Source organism: Apostichopus japonicus, chromosome 22 (assembly GCF_037975245.1).
Source record: "Apostichopus japonicus isolate 1M-3 chromosome 22, ASM3797524v1, whole genome shotgun sequence".
NCBI classification, from domain to species: Eukaryota; Metazoa; Echinodermata; class Holothuroidea; order Aspidochirotida; family Stichopodidae; genus Apostichopus; species Apostichopus japonicus.
Window position 1 is genome coordinate 1,001,225 of NC_092582.1, and position 23,382 is coordinate 1,024,606.

The window sequence follows — 23,382 nt, forward strand, 5'->3', positions numbered from 1 at the left end:
CAACCTTGTAGGGTCATGTGTCGTGCTCACAGATGCTTCTAAGATATTACTTAACCCTCGTTCATAATTGAAGAGATAATCATTCAGAAGAAAACAGAACGCCACTATAACGGGCATTTACGGTAAATGTTAGAATATTTGCTTACACTTTTAATATGACAATAAAAGACTAAGATTCTGTGTTTTTCAAATAACTGTAAATGCAAAGACATTTTTTATTGGCATTGCGATAACAAACTATATGTTCCCACCTCTGCATGTCGGCGGTGCTGCCGACCAACTACCGGTTGTCAGACACCTTATTTCATTGGCACCTTCTAGGATGTAACCAAGATTGCATCGGAAAGCCACTTCACTATCATATGAATAGTCATAACCAATCTTTTGGCCATGTAAAGGATTTTGGACAGATGGGCATCTGACAACTAACAAAACGGGAAACAATCGTGTCGGTGATTTTCTTCTCTTATCAAGAGATTCATTTAATGAGAATTGAGTGCCCTATTTGGGACTTTTCTATATGAGGCCATAACCACAATTTACCCATAATAAAGTAAATTGTGCGTTCACGTTATCATTACACCACAGTGCATAATACAACAGGAGCGATGTTATGTGACGGCTATACCATCCCACCACTTACATTTGTTTTCATAAAAAGGAGTAAAGATATTTTTGTGCTTTAAAAACACGGAGAGATATCTGATAATGTTTTGGCTTCCAGTCGTTAGCACCCGGGCAATCTATCAGCATTGATCCCTCAATCAGGAATAACGTATAACATATACCTGTGTCCAGTGTACAATCTATCAGCAGAGTTCCCTCAATCAGGAATAATCTCTAATATGCACGTGTGCAGTGTATCAAACCCGATAAATTCCTTGCAGATATTGACAAAACTACAATACCATCTAGTTAGCAATTCATAACGCTATAGATGATTTATGCCAGTGATAACTGGCATAAATATTAACGTATATACCATTTAAAAGTCTAAAGCATGCAACGTTAGTGCAGAAATCACAACTTCTAATGATGGTAATTGAAGATATATCATTAATGAGCAAATTATTATTTAACTAGCCCTGAAAATATTTAAATTACTTTTATAAATATTATCAGCAGTTTCGACTTCTGTATATTTACCTTGACATGTGGGTGGGGGGTGGGACCAATCTTGATCAGTCTGACAGTGTGTTATATCCCTTCCGACTAGACGATAGCCCAAATTACATTCAAATCTAACAGAATCCAGAAATAAAAAAACTAATTCCTATTCTTCGACCATTTAACAGAAACCCTGTACTCCACAGCCTTTGCCTGTATAGGAATGGAAAGAATTCAACGGTTATAACAAAAGCATGTGGTAACAAAATCAACAATTCCGGGAACAGTAATGGGCTTACCTTTAGACTGCCGACTTGTCAATTGATTGTAAAGTGCATGATCTTCCAATGATCTATTTATATAAATATATATATACATATATATATATATATATATATATATATAATATAACGAAAATCCACGTTTACTCCAAAAGAAAATATTATTAGAGAAAACCAGAGAAATAAGATATGACTCATAATTGACAAAAAGGGAGTAAGTTTTAGAAAATATATTGGAATTTTCGGTCCCCCTGGGACCTTCGTCAGCAATACTTGGCAGTCGAATGAGAAGTACAAAATGTGACACAATGAAAGTATGACGCTAGATAAGTGTAAGTTGCAATGATGGAATTAAAACCAAATAAACTTCTCATTCGACTGCCAAGTATTGCTGACGAAGGTCCCAGGGGGACCGAAAATTCCAATATATTTTCTAAAACTTACTCCTTATTTGTCAATTATGAGTCATATCTTATTTCTCTGGTTTTCTCTAATAATATATATATATATATATATATATATATATAAATGAAAATCGTAATGAGTTGGAAAATCAAGAACAGTGAAAAAACTTTCAGCCTCCACCGGGGATTCGAACCACGGGCCTTCCGCTCTGTACGCGGACACCCTAACCACTAGGCTATGGACGCTGATTGTATCGATGATTGCCTTTGTCGTTTACCTCCATTGCATTAACATTAAGTCTGTTCAAAGTATCTCTTTCGAGATCCGGCTTTAGGAATTACAAATGATTTCGAGTTGGTTAGCATCATGTTTGATCTCTAGAGTAAGGCAAAATATGTCACCAAAAACAGAACTAGTATTGTTCGATACAGGTGACAAACGCCTACAGTGGAATTACGACCTTCCTTACCGGTTTCGAACTTCTGGACATACAATCAGCGTCCATAGCCTAGTGGTTAGGGTGTCCGCGTACAGAGCGGAAGGCCCGTGGTTCGAATCCCGGTGGAGGCTAAAAGTTTTTTCACTGTTCTTGATTTTCCAACTCATTACGATTTTCAGTTATATATATTCATTTGCCTTTGTCGTTTACCTCCATTGAATTAACATAACGTCTGTTCAAACTATCTCTTTCGAGATCCGGCTTTAGGAATCACAAATGATTTCGAGTTGGTTAGCATCATGTTTGATCTCTTGAGTAAGGCAAAATATGTCACCAAAAACAGAACTAGTATTGTTCGATACAGGTGACAACGCCTTCAGTGGAATTACGACCTTCCTTACCGGTTTCGAACTTCTGGACATACAATCAGCGTCCATAGCCTAGTGGTTAGGGTGTCCGCGTACAGAACGGAAGGCCCGTGGTTCGAATCCCGGTGGAGGCTGAAAGTTTTTTCACTGTTCTTGATTTTCCAACTCATTACGATTTTCAGTTATATATATTCATTTGCCTTTGTCGTTTACCTCCGTTGCATTAACATAATATATATATATATAAATATAACATAATATATATATATATATAAATGAGCTTCTCACATGACTGTTTGTAGTCACGTGCATAGGAGGTGAAACCGGTGTTTATGTCACGTTGACAATATTGGTAGACTACAATGTTCGTAGAGAATGTTAAATGTGGCATTGTTCGACAAAGGGTTCCATAAACGGCTATAACACTGGGTCAGCGTTGGCTTGATTTGGTTATTGAAAATAACAAAAATCACTGCAGACTTTAAAAAGCTATGAGCACTTACCACGAGGACGTGACATGTCCAAGCAAGAGACCATGTTTGTTTCTTCCTCTTACGACCTGCTCATAGAGGAACTAACTGCAGACAAAGCAATTAGATTATCCGATGTCAGACTGAACCCCTGTAACATATATCTGTGTTCTATATAACGGTCGTAATTGCATCATTTGAAACGCACATACAGGCCGATAACTTATGACTATGCGTGTATTTCTCAAGATCATTATGACAATGCAATTGTTGTCTTTGATCTTTACAGGGACAAACCTAGCAGGTTGTAACCGTCTGCGATGCAACCAATTGGTGCACTAACAATCAATGTTGTGGAAAAACAACTCTTCTCTAAACGGGGTTGTAAGCTGCGCCTTTCGGACTCAACATGTTGATGTTGTTAAAACCGCTATCGCAACTAGAGAACAGATGATGCTATTGAATGGTAGCCTACCATCCGACAGGGCAGCACCAAATGAGTATAATATATCGATCTACAGATAAATATTTGTTGGTCGCGGCTCAGTATCAGGCCAGTTCATCTTTATTCGAGATCTAAAGCTTCAAATGTTTTTGAAAGATTCATACAATGCAAACTAACAGTTTCTCATCAGATTTGGAACGCAATGAACAGAGCAATCATGTTTTGGGCATGTTTTGTGGTGGGTAGGCCTACTGTGTATGTGCATGTAATATGTACAGCTTTAAATATTCTCTGGCCCCAAACCCAGAAGCTCAATGTGTATTCGTAATAACGTCTCAACTCTCACAAACCGTATTTATAATAGTCTTCTAGGACCTTCAAATATTGTTTCAGCTGTAATTCGATCCTTCTTATAGCAGTATAGATGGTATATTTTTTTTTCGATGTTGGTGGCGCCCTCAGCAGGTTGCACTCCTCTTGATGCTCCGTAAACACCTGTTTATTTTGCCTAATTGGAGGACTCTATTTGTGTTTAAACTATTTTGTGGTGTTCTGTAAGTACCTCGTCGTTCGGAATCTCCGTGAATTTGAACATTTTTTCATCGTCATCTGGTATTCTGAACTGTTTTTGATGTGAATTTATATTGCCATAGCGTTACTATAGCGATACATTGTGTGTATAGAACCTGTACTTAGTAAATTATGAAACCTCGCCTATTCTATGGCAATGCTACTCTGTTGTGTTTTAACTATTTTGTGGTGTTCTGTAAGTACATCGTCGTTCGGAATCTCCGTGGATTTGATCATTTTTTCCATCGTCATCTGGTATTCTGAACTGTTTTGGATGTGAATTTATATTGCCATAGCGTACTACAGCCATACATTGTGTGTATAGAACCTGTACTTAGTAAACTATGAAACCTCGCCTATTCTATAGCAATGCTACTCTGTTGGACCTCAAACAAAGGTGTGATAAACACCATTGTAATCGCATTGATCAAAACCTATGGAGTAAACTACGAGAACTCAAGATTGCCAAGCTGACAAAGCGTGGTTATCGAAGCGTAAGGAAAAATCGATCAATTGCAGTCATCACAAGTAATAGACTTTTATCAAGCGATAAACCTGCTGAGGATTTTGTTTCGTCACCAAGACAACGTCAACTAGTTAAAGTTCCTATTAGTCCTACTGGCACTGGCAATATGCAATCCGATAATAAGTTTCCGAAGGTTCGGTTCGCTACTTGGAACGCTAGATCAATGAAACGCCGTGGGAAATCTGCGTCAATATGTGACCTCATTATTGATCATAAACTGGACATTCTGTTGATTACCGAAAGTTGGCTCAAAGGAGACTCACGCGACAGCCGAGCTTTAGCTGATATTTATGCTACCCTTCCTGATTATGCTGTTTACCACAAACCTCGAAAATTTTGTAGAGGAGGCGGCATCTGCATAATTCTCAGAAAGGGTTTTGGCATCACGGAGAACCACACCCAATCCTTTTCTTCATTTGAACTGATGGACATTTCTGTCTCTTCAAGTGGACAGCAGCCTTTACGGCTGCTATCTGTGTATCGACCTCCATCTTCGAAAAGCAAGCAGACGCCCTCAACTTTCTTTCGCGAATTTGCCATCCTTTTGGAAACCATCTCTGTTGTCCAATGTCGCTTGTTGTTCGCTGGAGACTTTAATTTTCATGTGGATAATGAACGAGACCGCGATGCTTCGCATATGCGCGACCTTCTTGAATCTGCTGGTCTTCGTCAACATGTGACTGGTGCTACACAAAAAGGGTCATACCCTAGACCTCATCATTTCGCATGAAACGGATTCTCTGGTATCAAACCCATCGATACTTTATGGACTTCCATCTGACCACTATGCAGTGAAGTGTGATCTCGATGTTGCACGACCAAAACCAACTAAGTGTACCGTTCGTCAACGTCGGTTGAAAGACGTTGATCTCGACGCTTTACGTCATGATGTTGTCAACTCACAATTGATCTTGAATCCTGCTGATGATCCTGATGTACTCATTGAGCAATATCATACTGTTCTGAGCGATGTTCTTGACAAACATGCACCCGTGAAAACTCGCAAGATAACTCTCCGGCCGCATGCTCCTTGGTATGATGAGAGCCTCAGAAATGCAAAAAGAAAGAAGCGCTTATATGAAAGAAAGTGGAAGTCATCTGGTTTGGAAGTTGATAAACAAGCCTTTCAAAAAAGTTGCTCTGAGTACAAGGAACTTCTCGACAGCACAAAGACCAAATACCACCGGTCAGTCATATCTGAATGTGACCAAAAACAGTTGTTCAATGTTATTGAAAAATTGTCCGTCGCTCAAGTTCCACCAGTGCTACCATCAGGAATGTCTTCAGCAGACATAGCGAATAAATTTGTCAACTTCTTTGATCAAAAGATTCGTAAACTTCGGACATCTCTTGACAATGCATCCACTTCTGCTTCAGTGAATGTTACAGACCAATGTGACTCCTCTCTTGTCCAATTTCAAGAGGTTTCGGAGGATGAAGTGCGCGCCCTTGTGATGAAGTCTTCGAAAAAGACATGCAGCCTTGATCCGCTGCCAATGTCGCTACTGATGTACTTGTTTGATGATCTTTTGCCAATTATCACAAAGATTATCAACAATTCGCTATCCTCTGGGCAATTTCCAGATGCTTATAAAGTTGCTCGTGTCAAACCTCTGATCAAAAAATTATCGCTTGACTGTGAGGACATGAAGAACTATCGTCCTATATCAAACTTAAGGTTTGACTCAAAACTCTTGGAACGTGTCGTTGTAAGTCAACTTCAAGCCTATCTTAAAGAAAATGGGCTTCAGAGCAACAAACAATCCGCTTATCGGGAAGGCTGCAGTACAGAGACTGCACTTCTCCGCGTGTGCAACGACCTCCTGCAGACTGTTGACAGAGGCGACGAGGCGGCACTGGTTCTCTTAGATTTCTCGGCCGCTTTTGACACTATTGACCATCCTGTGTTGATTGCGCGCCTAGAGGAGAGATATGGAATCACGGATAAGGCGCTGGACTGGTTTGCTTCCTACCTTGAAAACCGCAAGCAAGCTGTTGCTGTTGAGACTGCACTCTCCGACGCGCTTCTAATGGACTGCGGCATGCCGCAGGGATCGGTAGCAGGGCCTGTTATCTTTACAATGTATAGCGCTCCGATCGAAGACATAGCCTCTTCCAATGGCATCGAGTGTTTGACATACGAAGATGACACACAGCTGCATATTTCTATGAATCCTTCAAACAGAGACGTTTCTGTGTCCAAACTTGAACAGTGTCTTGCCGACATAAAATCATGGACTGTACGCAACAAACTTCAGTTAAATGACAGCATAACTGAAGTGATTCTTGTCACATCGCGAAACATGAAGACGACGCCCTTATCTGGAATTAGGGTAGGTGACACTAACGTAGAACCAACCTCCTCTGCGCGCAATCTGGGAGTTATTTTAGATAGTCAGCTAACCATGAGGGAACATGTTAATAACGTCTGTCGGAACGCAACTAACGCCATCAGAAGCATCGGAAGGATTAGACATTATCTCGATCAGAATACAACTGAGAAACTGGTTCACGCCGTTGTCACCTCGCGTTTAGACAACTGCAATGCCCTTCTCTACGGCCTCCCTGACTCTGAAATCATGAAGCTGCAAAGAATCCAGAATACTGCAGCTAGACTGGTGACGCGCACTAAAAAGTCTGACAGCATATCTGAGATCATGAGCGGTCTTCACTGGCTTTCCATCCGCCAAAGAATTGCATTTAAGATCAACCTGCTCACATTCAAGTGTCTCCATGGACTTGCTCCTCCATATTTAACTGACCTTATCACGCAATACAATCCTAGTCGGTCACTTCGCTCTTCATCCCAGAACCTAATCAAACCCCCTTCTCGCCGACCACGCACCGCCTATGGACGCCGATCATTCGTTGAAGCCGCTCATACAGAATGGAACAATTTGCCACAACATATCAGGACTGCATCTTCTGTGGACAATTTTAAAACAAAACTGAAAACTCATCTCTTTACTCAGTAATTCATTGTCTATGTACATATTGTGAGACAATTTTTATTGGACACTTTTTTTCTTGTATATACATGTTAGTGCTTTTTTATCCATGGTTATTGCCTTTTGTGTGCTATTTTACTTTTTATCATTCGGTCATATGCTTCTTTTGCTGTGTGTTTGACTTGTATTCTTTATGTATTTTTTTACCTTTTTATTTGTAAAGCGCCCTGAGACTTCTGTTACGGGCGCTTAATAAGAACTGTTTATTATTATTATTATATTCAGTATGCGAATGTCAATCAGTGGCTTTACATGAAATGTATCAAAATAGTTCCTTTCCTGGTGCCATTTGTAATTTTATGTTTTCCCTCAAATGCCTCCAACATTTCTATGCCAAACTTAACAAACGTTATCTTTTCAGTATGTCGGATTTATCACACTTTAACTCTCACAAATATATTGACGTAAGCCATATCAATCACATACGCTTGTTGAATTTACTGCCAAACAATCTTACACTTACTTAATGTACATGAAAGTGCTTAAGATTTTGACTTCAATTAACCTTACCCGTCATCTTGAAGCAGAGAGATGCTTGTATTCAAAAACATTAAAAATATAAACATGAATCTCTGCAAACATCTAAGCTAACAGCCCCTGGTTGCATTTGCTTTCAGACTGACATTAGCTAAGTCTGAATGACCATATCTATAAGATGCCACTTAATGTAGATCTTAGGTATATAGATCTTCGTTTGAACCTTGTCGTGTGCCCGTATTTAATTTCAATAAAGTCTCCTCAAAAGTAAAACCCGAAGCAATGGCTTACGTTTGCAAGTAAAATCAGGGAGGGTCCAGTTTCCTCGGTGGCAGTTAAGTACAGGACGAATTCCTCCAACACGATAGTAACCTGGATCACAACTGTACGAAACTAAATCATTCCCTTCATAGAACTCACGATTGTCGCTTGGTCGAGCATTTGAATCTTCTGGTGGTGGCCCACATCGATCTAACAAAAAATAGTATTTGGAACGTTTATACAGCGTTTAACTATGTGTAGATTCACAATCATTTGATTAACCATTGGATTCAAGGCAAAGTTTGCGCACTTCTTATAGATGTTCTTTTATCCCAACTACCCACAAACCTCCGCATAAATTTGGGGACTACTAAATACTATAATCTCATGTTTGAAACCTATAGCCGGTCTTGGCTAGGGTGGACTGCGAAGGTTGGAGTAACAGCCAACATTTAGACATATTCTTCATATTGTCTTAGGTGAAAATTATTATGCAAGACCGTTCTAGAAAGACAACATGATGACTAACCTTTTGGTAGGCACAATGTAGGTGACCCACTCCAGTCACCGTTGCCCAGGCATGTTCGCACCTCATCACCTCTAACCCGTTCGTAGTTTCTCCTGCACCAGTAGGTTGCGATGCTTCGAAAATTCCTCGACTCTGGTAATATCGTCAACGTAAAGTTACGGCCTAGTATCGGCAATGCAGGACAATAATTCTCCCTGTCTGCAAATATTTGGAGAGAAATGTGGATTACATTGCACCCTGATTATAACTTACAAACTAACACCAGATATTTCGTAGTTTACTGTTTTAGCGAATTAAAAGTGTTGAGTGTGAAAAGTAGCACACTTTAAACATTCAATTTAATATTAAAGTTATATACGTGCGTAGAGAAAAAAATAACATTAGATAATGTTTGATGTCATGTTGTTTTTCATATTTCGATGAACTGCCGGCGTTTTTCATGGATGAAATTATTAATGACTGAAACTGACATTAATATTTGTTGACGCTAACGGAAACGGCGTTAGAATGGTAACCGTTTGAAAGCATTTTGAATAAACGATTCTCATTATAAGAGCTAGCTCACGCATATATGTGAGTTATAGTGCTGTTGTAATGAATGTGCAAAACTAACAAGTGACTGTGTCACCGGTGTAACATATACATACTCTCCAGGTTTTAGTTTTAGATTTCAAATTTGAGTTAAATTTCGAATTGGAAGCCACCCGTCGTGATGATGTAATCCATAAGCCATTGGGGGATTCCCCAACATTCGTTGTCATAAAAATAACTGCCTGATGGCCTTGTATTGTATTTTGTATAGTTGGTGAAACCTTCTTATTTTTCATGGTTCGTCAGATAAGCAGCTTAAATGAAGTTCCATTTCTCGAGAATGAACAGTTTCATGTATTTCCTTTTTCGAAACGCACAGAATAACTCAAAATGTTCACATAATCATGTGTTTCAGTATCTAATTCAATGACTATCTTTCGCTCTAGATGCAACACTGTATCCCGTGTTAGAAAACAAAACTGATTGCCTAGTGCACATCTGTATGAGAAACTCAGGTGTTGAAGTATTTGATCGACGGCTAGGCCTACGTACAATCTCATAAAATTACATGCCACAAAGTAACAATGTCGGAATCATGTACACGATGTATTCCAATTTAATGATCCTATTGATTGTAAACAGCCACTCCTAATACAGTACAATCAATCTAAGTTAAAGGGTACTGGTGTAACCTCCAAAATATTTAAATAGAAGCTATTCAAATCATGATCCTTCATGTTCACACTTCAACAAACACGTTTGTGTGCACCGCTTAACAAATATATCTCCACTACTTTATTTTGTGTACTTATGAAAATTCGTGTGCATTTCCAAAGAATAATTTTGGAAAAGACACTTGTGATATACTTTTAACATTGCTAGAAGGTGGAACCAATACCGAATAACCTCCACGACGTACTGCATACTATCCATACCTTTACGTTATCTATTTGTTAGTACGTCTAGCATTGTTCAAAACTTTTCTCAATTGATTCAACAATCATCCACGTCGCAACATACCAGTCGGAATGCATGTAAGTCCGCAGGCACCGTCACATACGCATGGTCGATTACGGAGGCAATCATTGTGTCTTGTACAGGTTTTCATACAGCCTCTATTTTGTCTTGCAATCTCTTCCTTGTTACGTAAACACGCTTCATCTGGAAGGCAAGAAACATAGCTTGATTCATTTGATATTTATATCTAACTGACTTATAGTCTCACATTAGTAGGTATTATAAAGAAATAAATGCATGTTACTTAAGAAATTTAAAAAAAAAAAGTGATGTGTTCGCAGTCATAGATTGTATGTTATTATTTTATTGTATCAAACCATACTCATACAGTGTTAGGTCCCTATCCGTAAGTTCATTGCTTTGAGCAACTGCCTACGTGATGTTTTCCTTTCAAATCATTAGACTTCCGGATCTATACTGAAGTTAATACCTAATGTCAGTGAATCCAGGGAAGCTGAAGTGTCTGATAGGATCACGTAGACATGTCGGCGCCAAGAACGCCATTATACTCGTCTCATTCTCATTAACCAATCATACCGACTCCCATTCAATATTAATGAATATGCAGTTATATAATATCATTCATCATAAACTTTCAAGAAGAAAATTTTTTGCGCTGTTCAATTTAGCTTATTGACAGATAATAGTGCTTGAATAGCGCTTGTGTCACATAAAGTTGTTGCCCACCAGTTGTGTGTTCATTTCTCACTATTATCATTCCAACACGATATCGTCATGATTCACAATAGCTAGAATCTCATGAACTTGTGTTTTTAACATAAGTAACTAATTTATATATGTTAGGCTAAGGAATGTCAACTAGCAAAGGTCAAGGTTGTATTCATACTCTGATGACAATAAGCAAGTGGCTTCTTCCCTAACATTACAAATCCAGATGCAATTGTTGCAAGAAACTCAGGAGGCACGTATACTTTATAGAATAGAGATCTTTAAACTAATTCTAACCTTCCATGTTTTCATTGTTTCTTTTTTTTTTGGTTCATTTGTTCATTTTTTGTTTTCATTTCCCATCCCCACCCACCCTCTACCTCACACTTTTGTTTCATCGTTAATTGGTAAACTGGTAATGCCATTACTATGATGTACTAATATATGATATATGATGTACTAGTGTATGATATATTATGCACTAAAGTATGAATTATGATGTACTAATGATACCGCAAGTACCATGATGTACTAATGTTTGATTAATAATGTACCAATGAAACATACAGTACAATGATGTGCCAATGTATGATGTATGATGTACTAACGCTACCGCCACTACTATGATGTACTAATGATACCGCCAGAACTATTAGGTACTAATGTATGATTTACTAATGATACCGCCAGAACTATGATGTACTAATGTATGATGTATGATATACTAATATCAGGTCAGGTCATTTTCTACTACCTGCTACTGGTATCCTGTAAGCCAGTACTGCCTGTTTCAGGGTCGGGCCGTCGGTGACTAAACCGGCAACCCCACTAGTCATCTCCATCTAGACTAGTGAGAAGGGTGGTTGGACACCCTGATAGAACTAAAAACAAGATCTGTCTTAAGGGCGCTGGCTCAGTTAAGAGCCAGCAGCGGCCATCCAGCAACCCTTATCTCTTCAAACCCGTCTTGGGCCAGCGTGGAAGAGTAGGCCCACAAACCAGCATGAATAAGCCTTCATTACCACGGCCCCCAGTCCCCAGCAGCTCTGCATCCTTGGACCAAGGTGGCGGTTCAGTCAGGAAAGGAGCAGGGGGTGCGAAGAATCTCTGGGTAAGGACAGGCCACCAATGGAACCTGAACGTAGGAACTTACAATGTCAGAACGCTACTGGGTGAAGATAGACTGATAGAGTTGGAACAAGAGCTAGAAGAGGTGAAGTGGGATGTCATTGGACTCAGTGAAGTTCGGAGAAGAGGAGAACAACTTGAACAGCTAAAAAGTGGCCACCATCTATTACATATAGGGAAGAAGGATAAAAGTGAGTCAGGAGTAGGATTTCTAGTTCATAAAAGTCTGACAGGAAATGTAACGGAATTCAAAGAGTCAATGAACGACTGGCACAGCTCACTATCAAGATAAATAAAAGATACAGTCTCAAAATCATTCAAGTATATGCACCCACTAGCAGTTATGATGATGATGAGGTAGAGAAACTCTATGAGGAAATCAATGAACTGCTTCAAAACAACAAGACACACTTTACTATAATGATGGGAGATCTAAATGCAAAGGTCGGAAAGAAGGAAGATGGTGAAGAATCAGTGATTGGAAATTTTGGACATGGGCAGCGCAATGACAGGGGAGACAGACTAGTCGAATTTGCCATCAGCAGCAAGTTAAAAATCCTGATTACATTTTTCAAGAAGAAAGCAAACAGGAAGTGGACTTGGATAAGTCCAGACAGAGCGACAAAGAATGAAATTGATTTTATCCTTTCATCAGATCTAAACATTGTCAAGGACGTAAATGTTCTCAACAAAGTCAACATAGGCAGCGACCACAGAATGGTAATGGGGAAGTTTCAAATCAACACTAAGTTAGAGAGACAGAAGCTACTTAGACCAAAGTATAGCAACATTAACCTACACAAACTCACAGAAAGAAACCATGAATTCCAACTGGAACTAGCAAACAAGTTTGGTAAACTTAACGACGAGTGGAGAGAGCAAGATCTAGACACATGGAACCAAGAGACAATAGACATCATTCAAGAAACTGCACTCAATGTAGCAGGCAGGAAACCCAAAGACAGAGTTAGCAAACTATCAGTCAGCACAAGGAAACTGATTGGAAAACGTAGACAGATGAAGATGGACAGTCAAGGTACTGACAACATAGAGTACAGGGAAACCTGCAAAACTATCAAGAAGAAGATACGTGAGGATGTCAGAAACTACAACACCAAAATGATACATGACACAATAGAAAAAAACAGGAGTATTAAGAAAACCAACAAGAAGCTTGGCCAGGGAACAAAGAAAATCAATAAACTTCTGGACTCAAATGGGCAGGAAATAACAGACCAGGATGATATTCTGCGGAGAATAGAGAAATTTTATGAAGAACTATACCAAAGCAATCAGCAAACCGGAGACATAGATGATTCTCAGGAGAAAGTACCTAAAGTTGAATGCTGGGAAGTAGAATATGCTTTAAGCCAAATGAAACGGGGCAAGGCCCTGGACAGGACAACATAATGATGGACACACTAAAAGAAACAGGGGATGCAGTTAATAAGGAACTGGCAAAGCTCTTCACAGCTTGTCTTCACCAAGGGAAGGTGCCTCAAAAGTGGAAAGATGCCAACATGATAATATTGCACAAAAAAGGAGACAAAAGGGACTTGAAGAACTACCGGCCCATTAGCCTTCTTTCCAATATATACAAGCTTTTTACAAAGATTCTGACAAACAGACTGGAAAGACTTCTAGACGACAACCAACCAAGGTCCCAGGCGGGATTCAGAAGAAATTTCTCAACAATAGATCACATTCACACCCTCAACCAACTGAAGGAAAAATGTCAAGAGTTCGAGTATGTGTCACTTTCGTGGACTATGAGAAAGCTTTCGATTCCGTTGAAACCTGGGCAGTGCTCGAGGCACTGAAAGAGCAAGACATCAACCCTAACTACATCAAAGTAATCAAAGACATCTATACTGGCAGCACAACTACTGTTAAGTTACATAAAGAAAGCAACAAAATACCAATAAGGAAAGGAGTGAGGCAGGGAGATACCATATCTCCAAAGCTCTTTACAGCATGCTTAGAACACATCTTCAAAGACATCAATTGGGAAGATAAAGGTATCAATGTGAATGGGGAGAAGCTCAACCACCTCCGTTTTGCTGATGATATAGTCATAATAGCTAACAACTTCAACGAAATGGAGAGCATGCTACAGGACTTGGATATAGCAAGCAGGAAAAGAGGACTGAAAATGAATATGAAGAAGACCAAAGTAATGGCAGACCAATCAGTTAAACACAAACCAATCATCATTAATGGAACAGAATTGGAACATGTATCTGAATACATTTACCTGGGACAAAGGTTCACTCTCACCGAAAGGAATCAAGATAATGAAATAAGGAGGAAGATCAAAGCAGGGTGGCAAGCATTTGGCAGATACAGCCACATCATGAAGGGCAATCTACCGTTATGCTTAAAAAGGAAAGTGTATGACCAATGCATCCTCCCATCAATGACATATGGACACTAACAATTAAAATGGAAAGAAAGTTAGCAGCCGCACAACATAACATGTAGAGGAGTATGCTTAACATAACATACAAAGATCACAAAACCAATAAGTGGATAAGGGAACAGACAAAGTTACAGGATATAATGGAAGTAATCAAACATCGTAAATGGACATGGGCCGGCAATGTCACTAGAAGGGGAGATGGAAGATGGAGCACGCTAACCACTGTATGGACACCGCTTGACGGGAAAAGGAACAGAGGCAGGCAAAGAAAGAGATGGAGAGATGAAATACAGAAATTCTGGAATGAAACCAATTGGTACACACATGCAAGGGAGAGAGAGAGAGTTGGAGATATCATGCTGAGGCCTTCATCCAGCAGTGGATCGACAACGGCTGAAGAAGAAGATACTAATATTAGTGGAAGAACAATGTTGTACTTATGTCTGATGTTTGATGTACTAATAATACCGCCAGTACTATGATGTACTAATGTATGATTTACTAATGATACCGCCAGAACTATGATGTACTAATGTATGACGAATTGTGTACTAATGTACGATGCATGATGCACTAATGATACAGCAAGTACTATGATGTACTACTGTATGATGTATTTCGCACTAATGTATGATGTACTAATGAAACAGACAGTACAATGATGTACCAATGTATGACGTATGATGTACTAATGCTATTGCCAGTACTATGATGTACTAATATATGATGTATTGCGCACTAATGTATGATGTACTAATGAAACAGACAGTATAATGATGTGCTAATGTATGATGTATGATGTACTAATGCTACCGCCAGTACTATGATGTACTAATGATACCGCCAGAACTATGATGTACTAATGTATGACGAATTGTGTACTGATGTACGATGTATGATGTACTAATGAAACAGACAGTACAATGATGTACCAATGTATGACGTATGATGTACTAATGATACCGCCAGTACCATGATGTACTAATGTTTGATTAATAATGTACCAATGAAACAGACAGTACAATGATGTGCTAATGTATGATGTATGATGTACTAATGCTACCGCCAGTACTATGATGTACTAATGATACCGCCAGAACTATTAGGTACTTATGTATGATTTACTAATGATACCGCCAGAACTATTAGGTACTTATGTATGACGAATTGTGTACTAATGTAGGATGCATGATGCACTAATGATACAGCAAGTACTATGATGTACTAATGTATGATGTATTGCGCACTGATGTATGATGTAATAATGAAACAGACAGTACAATGATGTACTAATGTTGATGTATGATGTACTAATGATACTAACAGCATTATGATGTACTAATGAATGATGTACTAGCACTGCATGTACAATGTTGTACTCATATATGATGTACTAACGATACCGCTAATACAAGGATGCACTTATGTATGAGGTATGATGTAATAATGATACCGCCAGAACTATGACGTACTAATGTATGATTTATGATATCATAATGACACTGCCAGTACTATGATGTAATAATGTATATAATATGATGTACTAATCATACTACCAATACAATAATGTACCAATGTATGATGAATGATGTGCTGATGGTACTACTAGTACTATGATGTAGGCATGTATGATGCGTGATTTATGATCTACTAATGATAATATCAGTATTATGCTGTACTAATATATGATGTATGATGTAATAATGATACTACCAGTATTATGGTGTACCAATGTATGATGTATGATTTACTAATGATACCGCCAGTACTTTGATGTTCTAATCTATAGTGTACTTATGTATGATGCACTTATGTTACTTAGGGACATCAACATTTCCATAGAAATTGTTGCTATTGCAGCCTCAATAGGCTAAACCAACCAATATATCATCCTCTCTACGGGCGTGATGACATAACTAATTTGGGTGTGTTTGGGTATCTGAGTGAACAAAAAAAGTTGTGTCACGAACTTCTTAACAATATTTTACTGTTTGACTTCAAATGCGGTGGGTGTTGGACATGGGCATTGGATGAACGGCCTCTGTGACCTATGACATCATTGAGTTAAATGTAATGGTTCAAAGAACCTAAAACAGCTATTTTGGCCAGTATGTGTGTACCAAAATGACAAAATAGCTGAAATGCACACATCCATTTGATATCTGCAAGATTGTAGCGAATTAATTAATGAAAAACGTGTTTCGCAAACTACTCATTAACTTTAACGCCGGTGAACTCCAAACTTGTTTGGTATGTGCCTGGATAGGTTGTAGAATATGCGTTATTAATGCTGTCATAGGGCTTAAGATGAGAGTTCAAAATTATTATAACAACAACAGCATTTTGGCATTTACACTTCTACCAAAGTAAAGATATGGGCAAACTTATCTTACTACAGTACTTTACTCGATTTTAAACGCCAAAGGTCATGTGATCAAAGGATGACAAATGTTTAGTTTGGTTAAACGTGTGCGAAAACGTGCTTTGGAACTTTTTCTATCAACATGAACAGGGGCGGATCCAGGGGGGGCCCGGGGGGCCCGGGCCCCCCCTTTTTGAAAATCCTGATTTTTTTTTTTTTTTTTTGATTTTTTTTTATCGCGTTCGAGGGAAAGTGCCCCATGCGTGATCAGTGGCGTAGCTACGGGGGGCCTGAAATTGCAGACATGAGATCCATATTTTCAGGCTAGGTACATGCTGCTTAGAATACTCGGGAAGTGCCGTTTCCGGCCATCTGGGGGGTTTGTAAAGCCAAAAATTTTCTTGTACGCTCCGCGCCAACCGATGATGGCGCTCCGCTTAGATAGTCTTACGTTCAGGCACGGCTGGACCAGTCAGACCCCCCCCCCTGTCACAAATCCTGCATCCGCCCCTGATATGTCATTGAATATTCCACAAAACAACTTTTTATGTCCACGAAACTGTCGAAACATGATTTTCACTACTGGTAGAGATATAAAATATTGGGAATTCTGAATTTCCTGCAAACATGCGGCTGTGCCTGTTCAATACTCACTACTGTATCGCCTTAAAAAATGATGAGTGGAAATAGTTTCTCCAGGACCGTATCGTATCGTGGGTATCGAGTGCGTCTGATATACGAACGTACGTAGTACGTACGTACGTACGTCTATGATGATATGCACTGTACTGTACTGATAAAAACATAGGTGAATTTCACTCCATGGGAGTGATCACTGAGCACATTCCGGTATAAGAGTGAATTTCCACTCCATTGGAGTAAATCTTAACTCCTAATAGAGTTATATTCACTCATATTAGGAGTGAGGGTTAACTCCAATAGAGTTAAATTTTACTCTTAATTTGAAGTGCGCCGAGTGATCACTCCAATGGAATGAAATCCACTCATTTGTTTTTAGAGTGTTGCTAGATATATGAAGAAGAAATTTACATACCAATACATGTTATCGGTCATCGATTGGCACAAAAAGCCAGATTCTGATGACAGCTGCCTCAAGAAACCCAATAAATGGCCTAATAAGCACCGAGCCATCAATGTGGACCATTACCGAAACATCGATGCGTGTTAGTCTTCCACCCCCTTCCTCTAATGCTATTTAAGTCCACATGTGGGCATATCCTGCAAATCTACCGGTAGCCCACAGGGGTTTGAGTTGGGAGAAAAGCCTTGACAGCTTGAAACGACAAATGATGCCAACTTCCCTCAAGTTTAAAGTCTGGCTGAGTTGGCAAGGCCAGTCAGCATGAAAGAGAAAAAACTTTTTTTGCATTTCTGTCACCAAAGTTGCACATCATTTTGGTTGCTATTTTGCCTCACAGGTGCCATCTCCTGCGATCTGGGGGGTGCTGAAATCTCAAATTTTTTCTGTACGCTCCGCGCCAACCAAGGTGGCGCTCCGCTTAGATAGTAAACTCCGCCCGCCCCCCACAAGAAAGAACAGCCCCCGATGCCCCCCCACTCAAAAAATCCTAGCTACGCCACTGTGCGTGTAATTTTTTGTAAAATAAATTTGCAAAAAGAGTACACCATCATTCTGATAAAGTGAAGGTGAGAGGGGCACTCTGACTGCATCAATAGTCTCCATCTGGAAGGGGGCATCCAAGATGAAATGGCCTGGAGTAGCCTGGTAAAAAGTAGTTTTCATCACCACCTACTCCCCAAAGACGTAAATCCCAGCTCATTGCTCGAAATTGCAAATATATGCCCGGCAAACCATGAATACATGATTTATTGGAAATAAATTTTACTCCAAACTTTCACGAAAAGTAGCACCAGATTGCACCGAGGACCTCCATATTTTGTGAAATTTTCCCAAAGGGGAGGGGGCACCCACTCCCCTTAGACCCCTCCCCCAGGACGACGATTAGGCATTTCCCATCTGGGCCCCCCCTTCGGCGAAATCCTGGATCCGCCACTGATGAAGTCTATGAAATTCAAACTTGAGATGTAGTATCCCCATTGAACTATTGCGTTCAGGGTCAAATGTCAAATAACCCAAACCAGCAGTTTGAAATTACGCGAATACAACAATGAGCAGGCAACTGAACCCAACACATCCACGTAGGATATTTACATTGCATTAGCTAATGTCACATAGTCAGTGGAGGCCAATGAAGGCCAAGGCATCAAAGTTGGCCAAAGTTTTATTTACATTTAGAAATTGCCCGAAAATGACCTGTATATTAGATTTCGGTTGCTGGGTTTTTATTGCTCAAGTAATACGGACTCCTAGCTAATTTACTCCATATTCAGTACCGGTACATTTGTTTTGTGTGTGCTAATAATCTCATTCACATTCTGTTACAAATTTTCGAAAAAGCTTTTTTGGTTTCCAAGATATTCAAATTTGAACTTTTGATAAATCTAGGAAACGTATTAACTATGTGCAAACTATGACCTTATTATGGTAACCCCTAATTATGAGCCGATATAATTATCATTTTAATACTGTGATGTTCCCGTTTTCAAAGAAGACATAACATATTTCAAAAAATCGCCCTAGGCTGTGTTCAGTGTTGAGGTTGTGAAAACAAAGGAATAAAACAACATAAAATAAGGCAGCTCCTCCATCTACACCATCAATGTGCATAATAAGCTGTTTATTTCATAAAGTTAGAACTGAGAAAAGACCTATAAAGTGGACAATCTTTGGTGGATTTTGATGGAAGTTGCAGCTATTTTCAAGATATAAAATGCCAATTAGAGTGTTAAGGACAACATGTTCATACGTGTCCGTAAACCTTCAACAAAATTGCTTAAAATTTGTTGGAAAATAATTTGTTCTTTTGACTATTTTGCACATGCTAAAATAGCAAATATCTGAAATTGACATATATACATTCGAGAAATAATAGCTATTGAGTTAATTTTGTAATGAATGTTAAAGCATACTGGTCATAGACCCACATTTTATGGATGAGATCTGCAACTCAATGGATTGCCTATTTTCCGTTTCTATAGAAGAAAATTCTTAGTGATTCACATGGACCCTATATGTGAGTTAAAATGAATATACTGGCTGAATTAGGCAATCACACGTGATGCACCTGAAGCTAAACAGAGACGGATTGAGGCAATCCCTCATTACTTGGGAGGAGGTAGTGGATGAGTGCAATCACAAATACAACACGGTAATTCAATTCCTACCTTGTGAGCAGCTGACTGATAAGCCTGACCATAGCCCGTTTAGTTCACATGTACGTTCTTGATCTCCAGCCACGTTTGTGTAACCAACGTTACACTGGTAAGTCGCAACAGTACCCACTATTCTTGTTTCTGAATCATAAGTGACCTGTCCATTGGCGGGTGAATTTAAAGAATCACAATGCACTTCTGTGAAAGTGACATACATACGAGAATTAATGACTATTTCAATTAATTGTTTAAATAAATGTTAAAGCATACTGTTCATATACCCACATTCTATAGATGAAATCTGCAACTCAATGGATTGCCTACTTTCCGTTTCTTAGGAGAAAATTCTTAGTGCCTTTTCATTGACCCTATATTTTTGTTAAAATGAATAAACTGGCTAAATTAAGCAATCACACGTACGACACCTGAAGCTAAACAGGGACGGATTGAGGCAATCCGTAATTACTTGGGAGGAAGTAGTGGATGAGTTCAATTACAAATGCAACACGGTAATTCAATTCCTACCTTGTGAGCAGCTGACTGGTAAGCCTGACCATAACCCGTTTTGTTCACATGTACGTTCTTGATCTCCAGCCACGTTTGTGTAACCAACATTACACTGGTAAGTCGCAATAGTACCCACTATTCTTGTTTCTGAATCATAAGTGACATGTCCATTGGCGGGTGTATTCAAAATGTCACAATGCACTTCTGTACTGCGTTCGCAAACTGGTGGATTTCCAGACCAATGTTTATGGCCCAGACAAGTCCTAGTTGCATTGCCCACCAATCTGTAACCATGGTTACAGGTATATGTGGCAATCGCATCTATGGTTCTTGTCATAGGATCTACAGAACTGGTGCCATTTAAAATAGGCGGGATGCTAGGACATTCTATGTAGAAAAGAAAAAGATGTTAGTGTCATGTTTCAGGTCAAACTTCAATAGGCTATGTTGGTTAAGAATCTTAACGTAGATGAATCACTTATATTCAATTAAATGTATATACACATTTCGTTACTATATGAATGGTGGTTTTCGTTACTTTTTCTTTTGTCCAGAAAGAAATATTTAGGTGTTGCTCCTCTAAGGAGGTCGCCAGTTCATTTTGTTCATAGCCTTTTATCGCACTTTACGCACACCGTAGCCCATACAGACGCTACTATCTTAATGGTGACATAAGGCATTGCCTCTTTTTGATTTATCCCCTTCCCACCTCAAGTCTCTCCTTGGTATCTAGCGAAAGGTAACCGCCAACGATGATTCCAATGTAAACGACAATGCTCTCCCAAAAGTGTACATGCAAAGGCATTTTTAGGTTTTTCCTGCCTTATACCAATACCCCGTGGTGAACAATTTGTGTTATTTTGTACTAACGTATAAACATAAAGGTATTTAAACTAGTTGAACATTATTTTGCAGAATTAGACATTTTATATGAACATTGAAACTTGTCTAGCAAAATCAACATTTAAATAGATAATTATTTGTTGCTTTGTTGGATACAGGTAAAGAAAAGGAACTAGTGCATAGTTCATTACTGCATGATAAGCTTCAAGTTAAACCGTGTGACCTGAGAATACAAATTATATTCATACAGTGTCTCAAAATGTTATTTATATGGCGGTCAAGAGGTCGCTAGTCGCGATCAAGTGCCATTAGTATTGACTAATGCTCCGTACATCGTCAGTGAATCCTGAAGACGCCTCTCGGATAAGATGTTTCAGAGCTTACTTACTTTCTTGAGGCAGCTTGCACCACAGCGGCCGTCACACTGACACTCCCTGTTCTGTTTCCTACAGGTTCCATCTGATCTGCATGCTCTTTCACAGGGCCGTCTTGCGTCGACTTCATTTCTTACGACACATTCTTGCGCTATTGAACGAGAAGACGAATCTTATTTTGACGTATTTCTCACCATTAATACCTCACCATTTCATTTAATGATACCTCACCATTGATACCTCACCATTTCCTTCTAATGATACCTCACCATTTATACCTCACCATTTCCTTTAATGATACCTCAACATTAATACCTCACCATTTCTTTCTAATGATACCTTACCATTGATACCTCATCATTTCTTACTAATGATACCTCACCATTGATACCTCACCATTTCCTTCTGATGATACCTCACCATTTATAAATCACCATTTCCTTTAATGATACCTCAACATTAATACCTCACCATTTCTTTCTAATGATACCTTACCATTGATACCTCATCATTTCTTACTAATGATACCTCACCATTGATACCTCACCATTTCTTTCTAATGTTACCTCACCATTTATACCTCACCATTTCCTTTAATGATACCTCAACATTAATACCTCACCATTTCTTTCTAATGATACCTAACCGTTGATACCTCATCATTTCTTAGTAATGATACCTCACCGTTGATACCTCAACATTTTTATCTAATGATACCTCACCAATTATACCTCACCATTTCTATCTAATGATGCCTCACCAATTATACCTCACCATTTCTTACTTCTGCCTGGGTTTATAATGTGCATTTTTAAGTATTTTCACAATATGATATAAATCTTACTTTGGCAAGGTGTTGAACTGGTCTCACCTGCCGTTTACGTCTCAGTATTAGTATACACAGGACACAGGCCCAACTCAGCAAACACACACAGGTTGGCTTACAGATTTAAAATCCACTGATATCTTTGCAATGTCTGTAAATGGAAAGGTTTCCTATAAGGTGGGTATTGTTAAAGATATGTTGTATTAAATGTATATCTTACCATATATTTCTTGAATCTTCCCAAGGATGACCACAAGTAATAGCAGTTGTAGCGTCCACTTGACAATCATTGTAGCCAGCATGTACCTGGTCAGCACGGCGTTCACGAAAAGTATTACTCAATGCAGTGAAATTCTGTGCATAGAGTGTCAACTAAGGAGATTGTCTTTTGAATAAGAGTGATTTCCTTTGAACATGCTTTACTATTGTTTCCGAGATATCCGGACGTCAATGGGTTATTGGCGGAATGCCATATGTACCAAAAATGTCTAAAACAATAAAAGCATGTCCAAAAATAATACGAGCGTATCCAAGATAATATGAGACTGTCGAAAGATGAACATGT

The 23,382-nt window shown here is 39.0% G+C and overlaps 1 protein-coding gene across 12 annotated transcripts in view; it reads right to left on the bottom strand.

Annotated features, from left to right (window-relative positions):
* The window catches only part of LOC139964060 (sushi, von Willebrand factor type A, EGF and pentraxin domain-containing protein 1-like), a 495,975-nt gene extending 474,849 nt beyond the window's left edge, over positions 1–21,126 (bottom strand). For all 12 annotated transcript variants that reach the window (XM_071965388.1, XM_071965391.1, XM_071965390.1 and 9 more), the window contains exons 1-5: positions 20,793–21,126; positions 20,280–20,465; positions 10,438–10,578; positions 8,887–9,084; positions 252–425 (exon numbers count right to left, since the gene is read on the bottom strand). In XM_071965388.1, coding sequence (XP_071821489.1) covers positions 252–425; positions 8,887–9,084; positions 10,438–10,578; positions 20,280–20,465; positions 20,793–21,111 — 1,018 coding nt within the window. In that variant the 5' untranslated portion in view covers positions 21,112–21,126. The remainder of the gene's footprint in view (positions 1–251; positions 426–8,886; positions 9,085–10,437; positions 10,579–20,279; positions 20,466–20,792) is intronic.
* Positions 21,127–23,382: the final 2,256 nt, after the last annotated feature.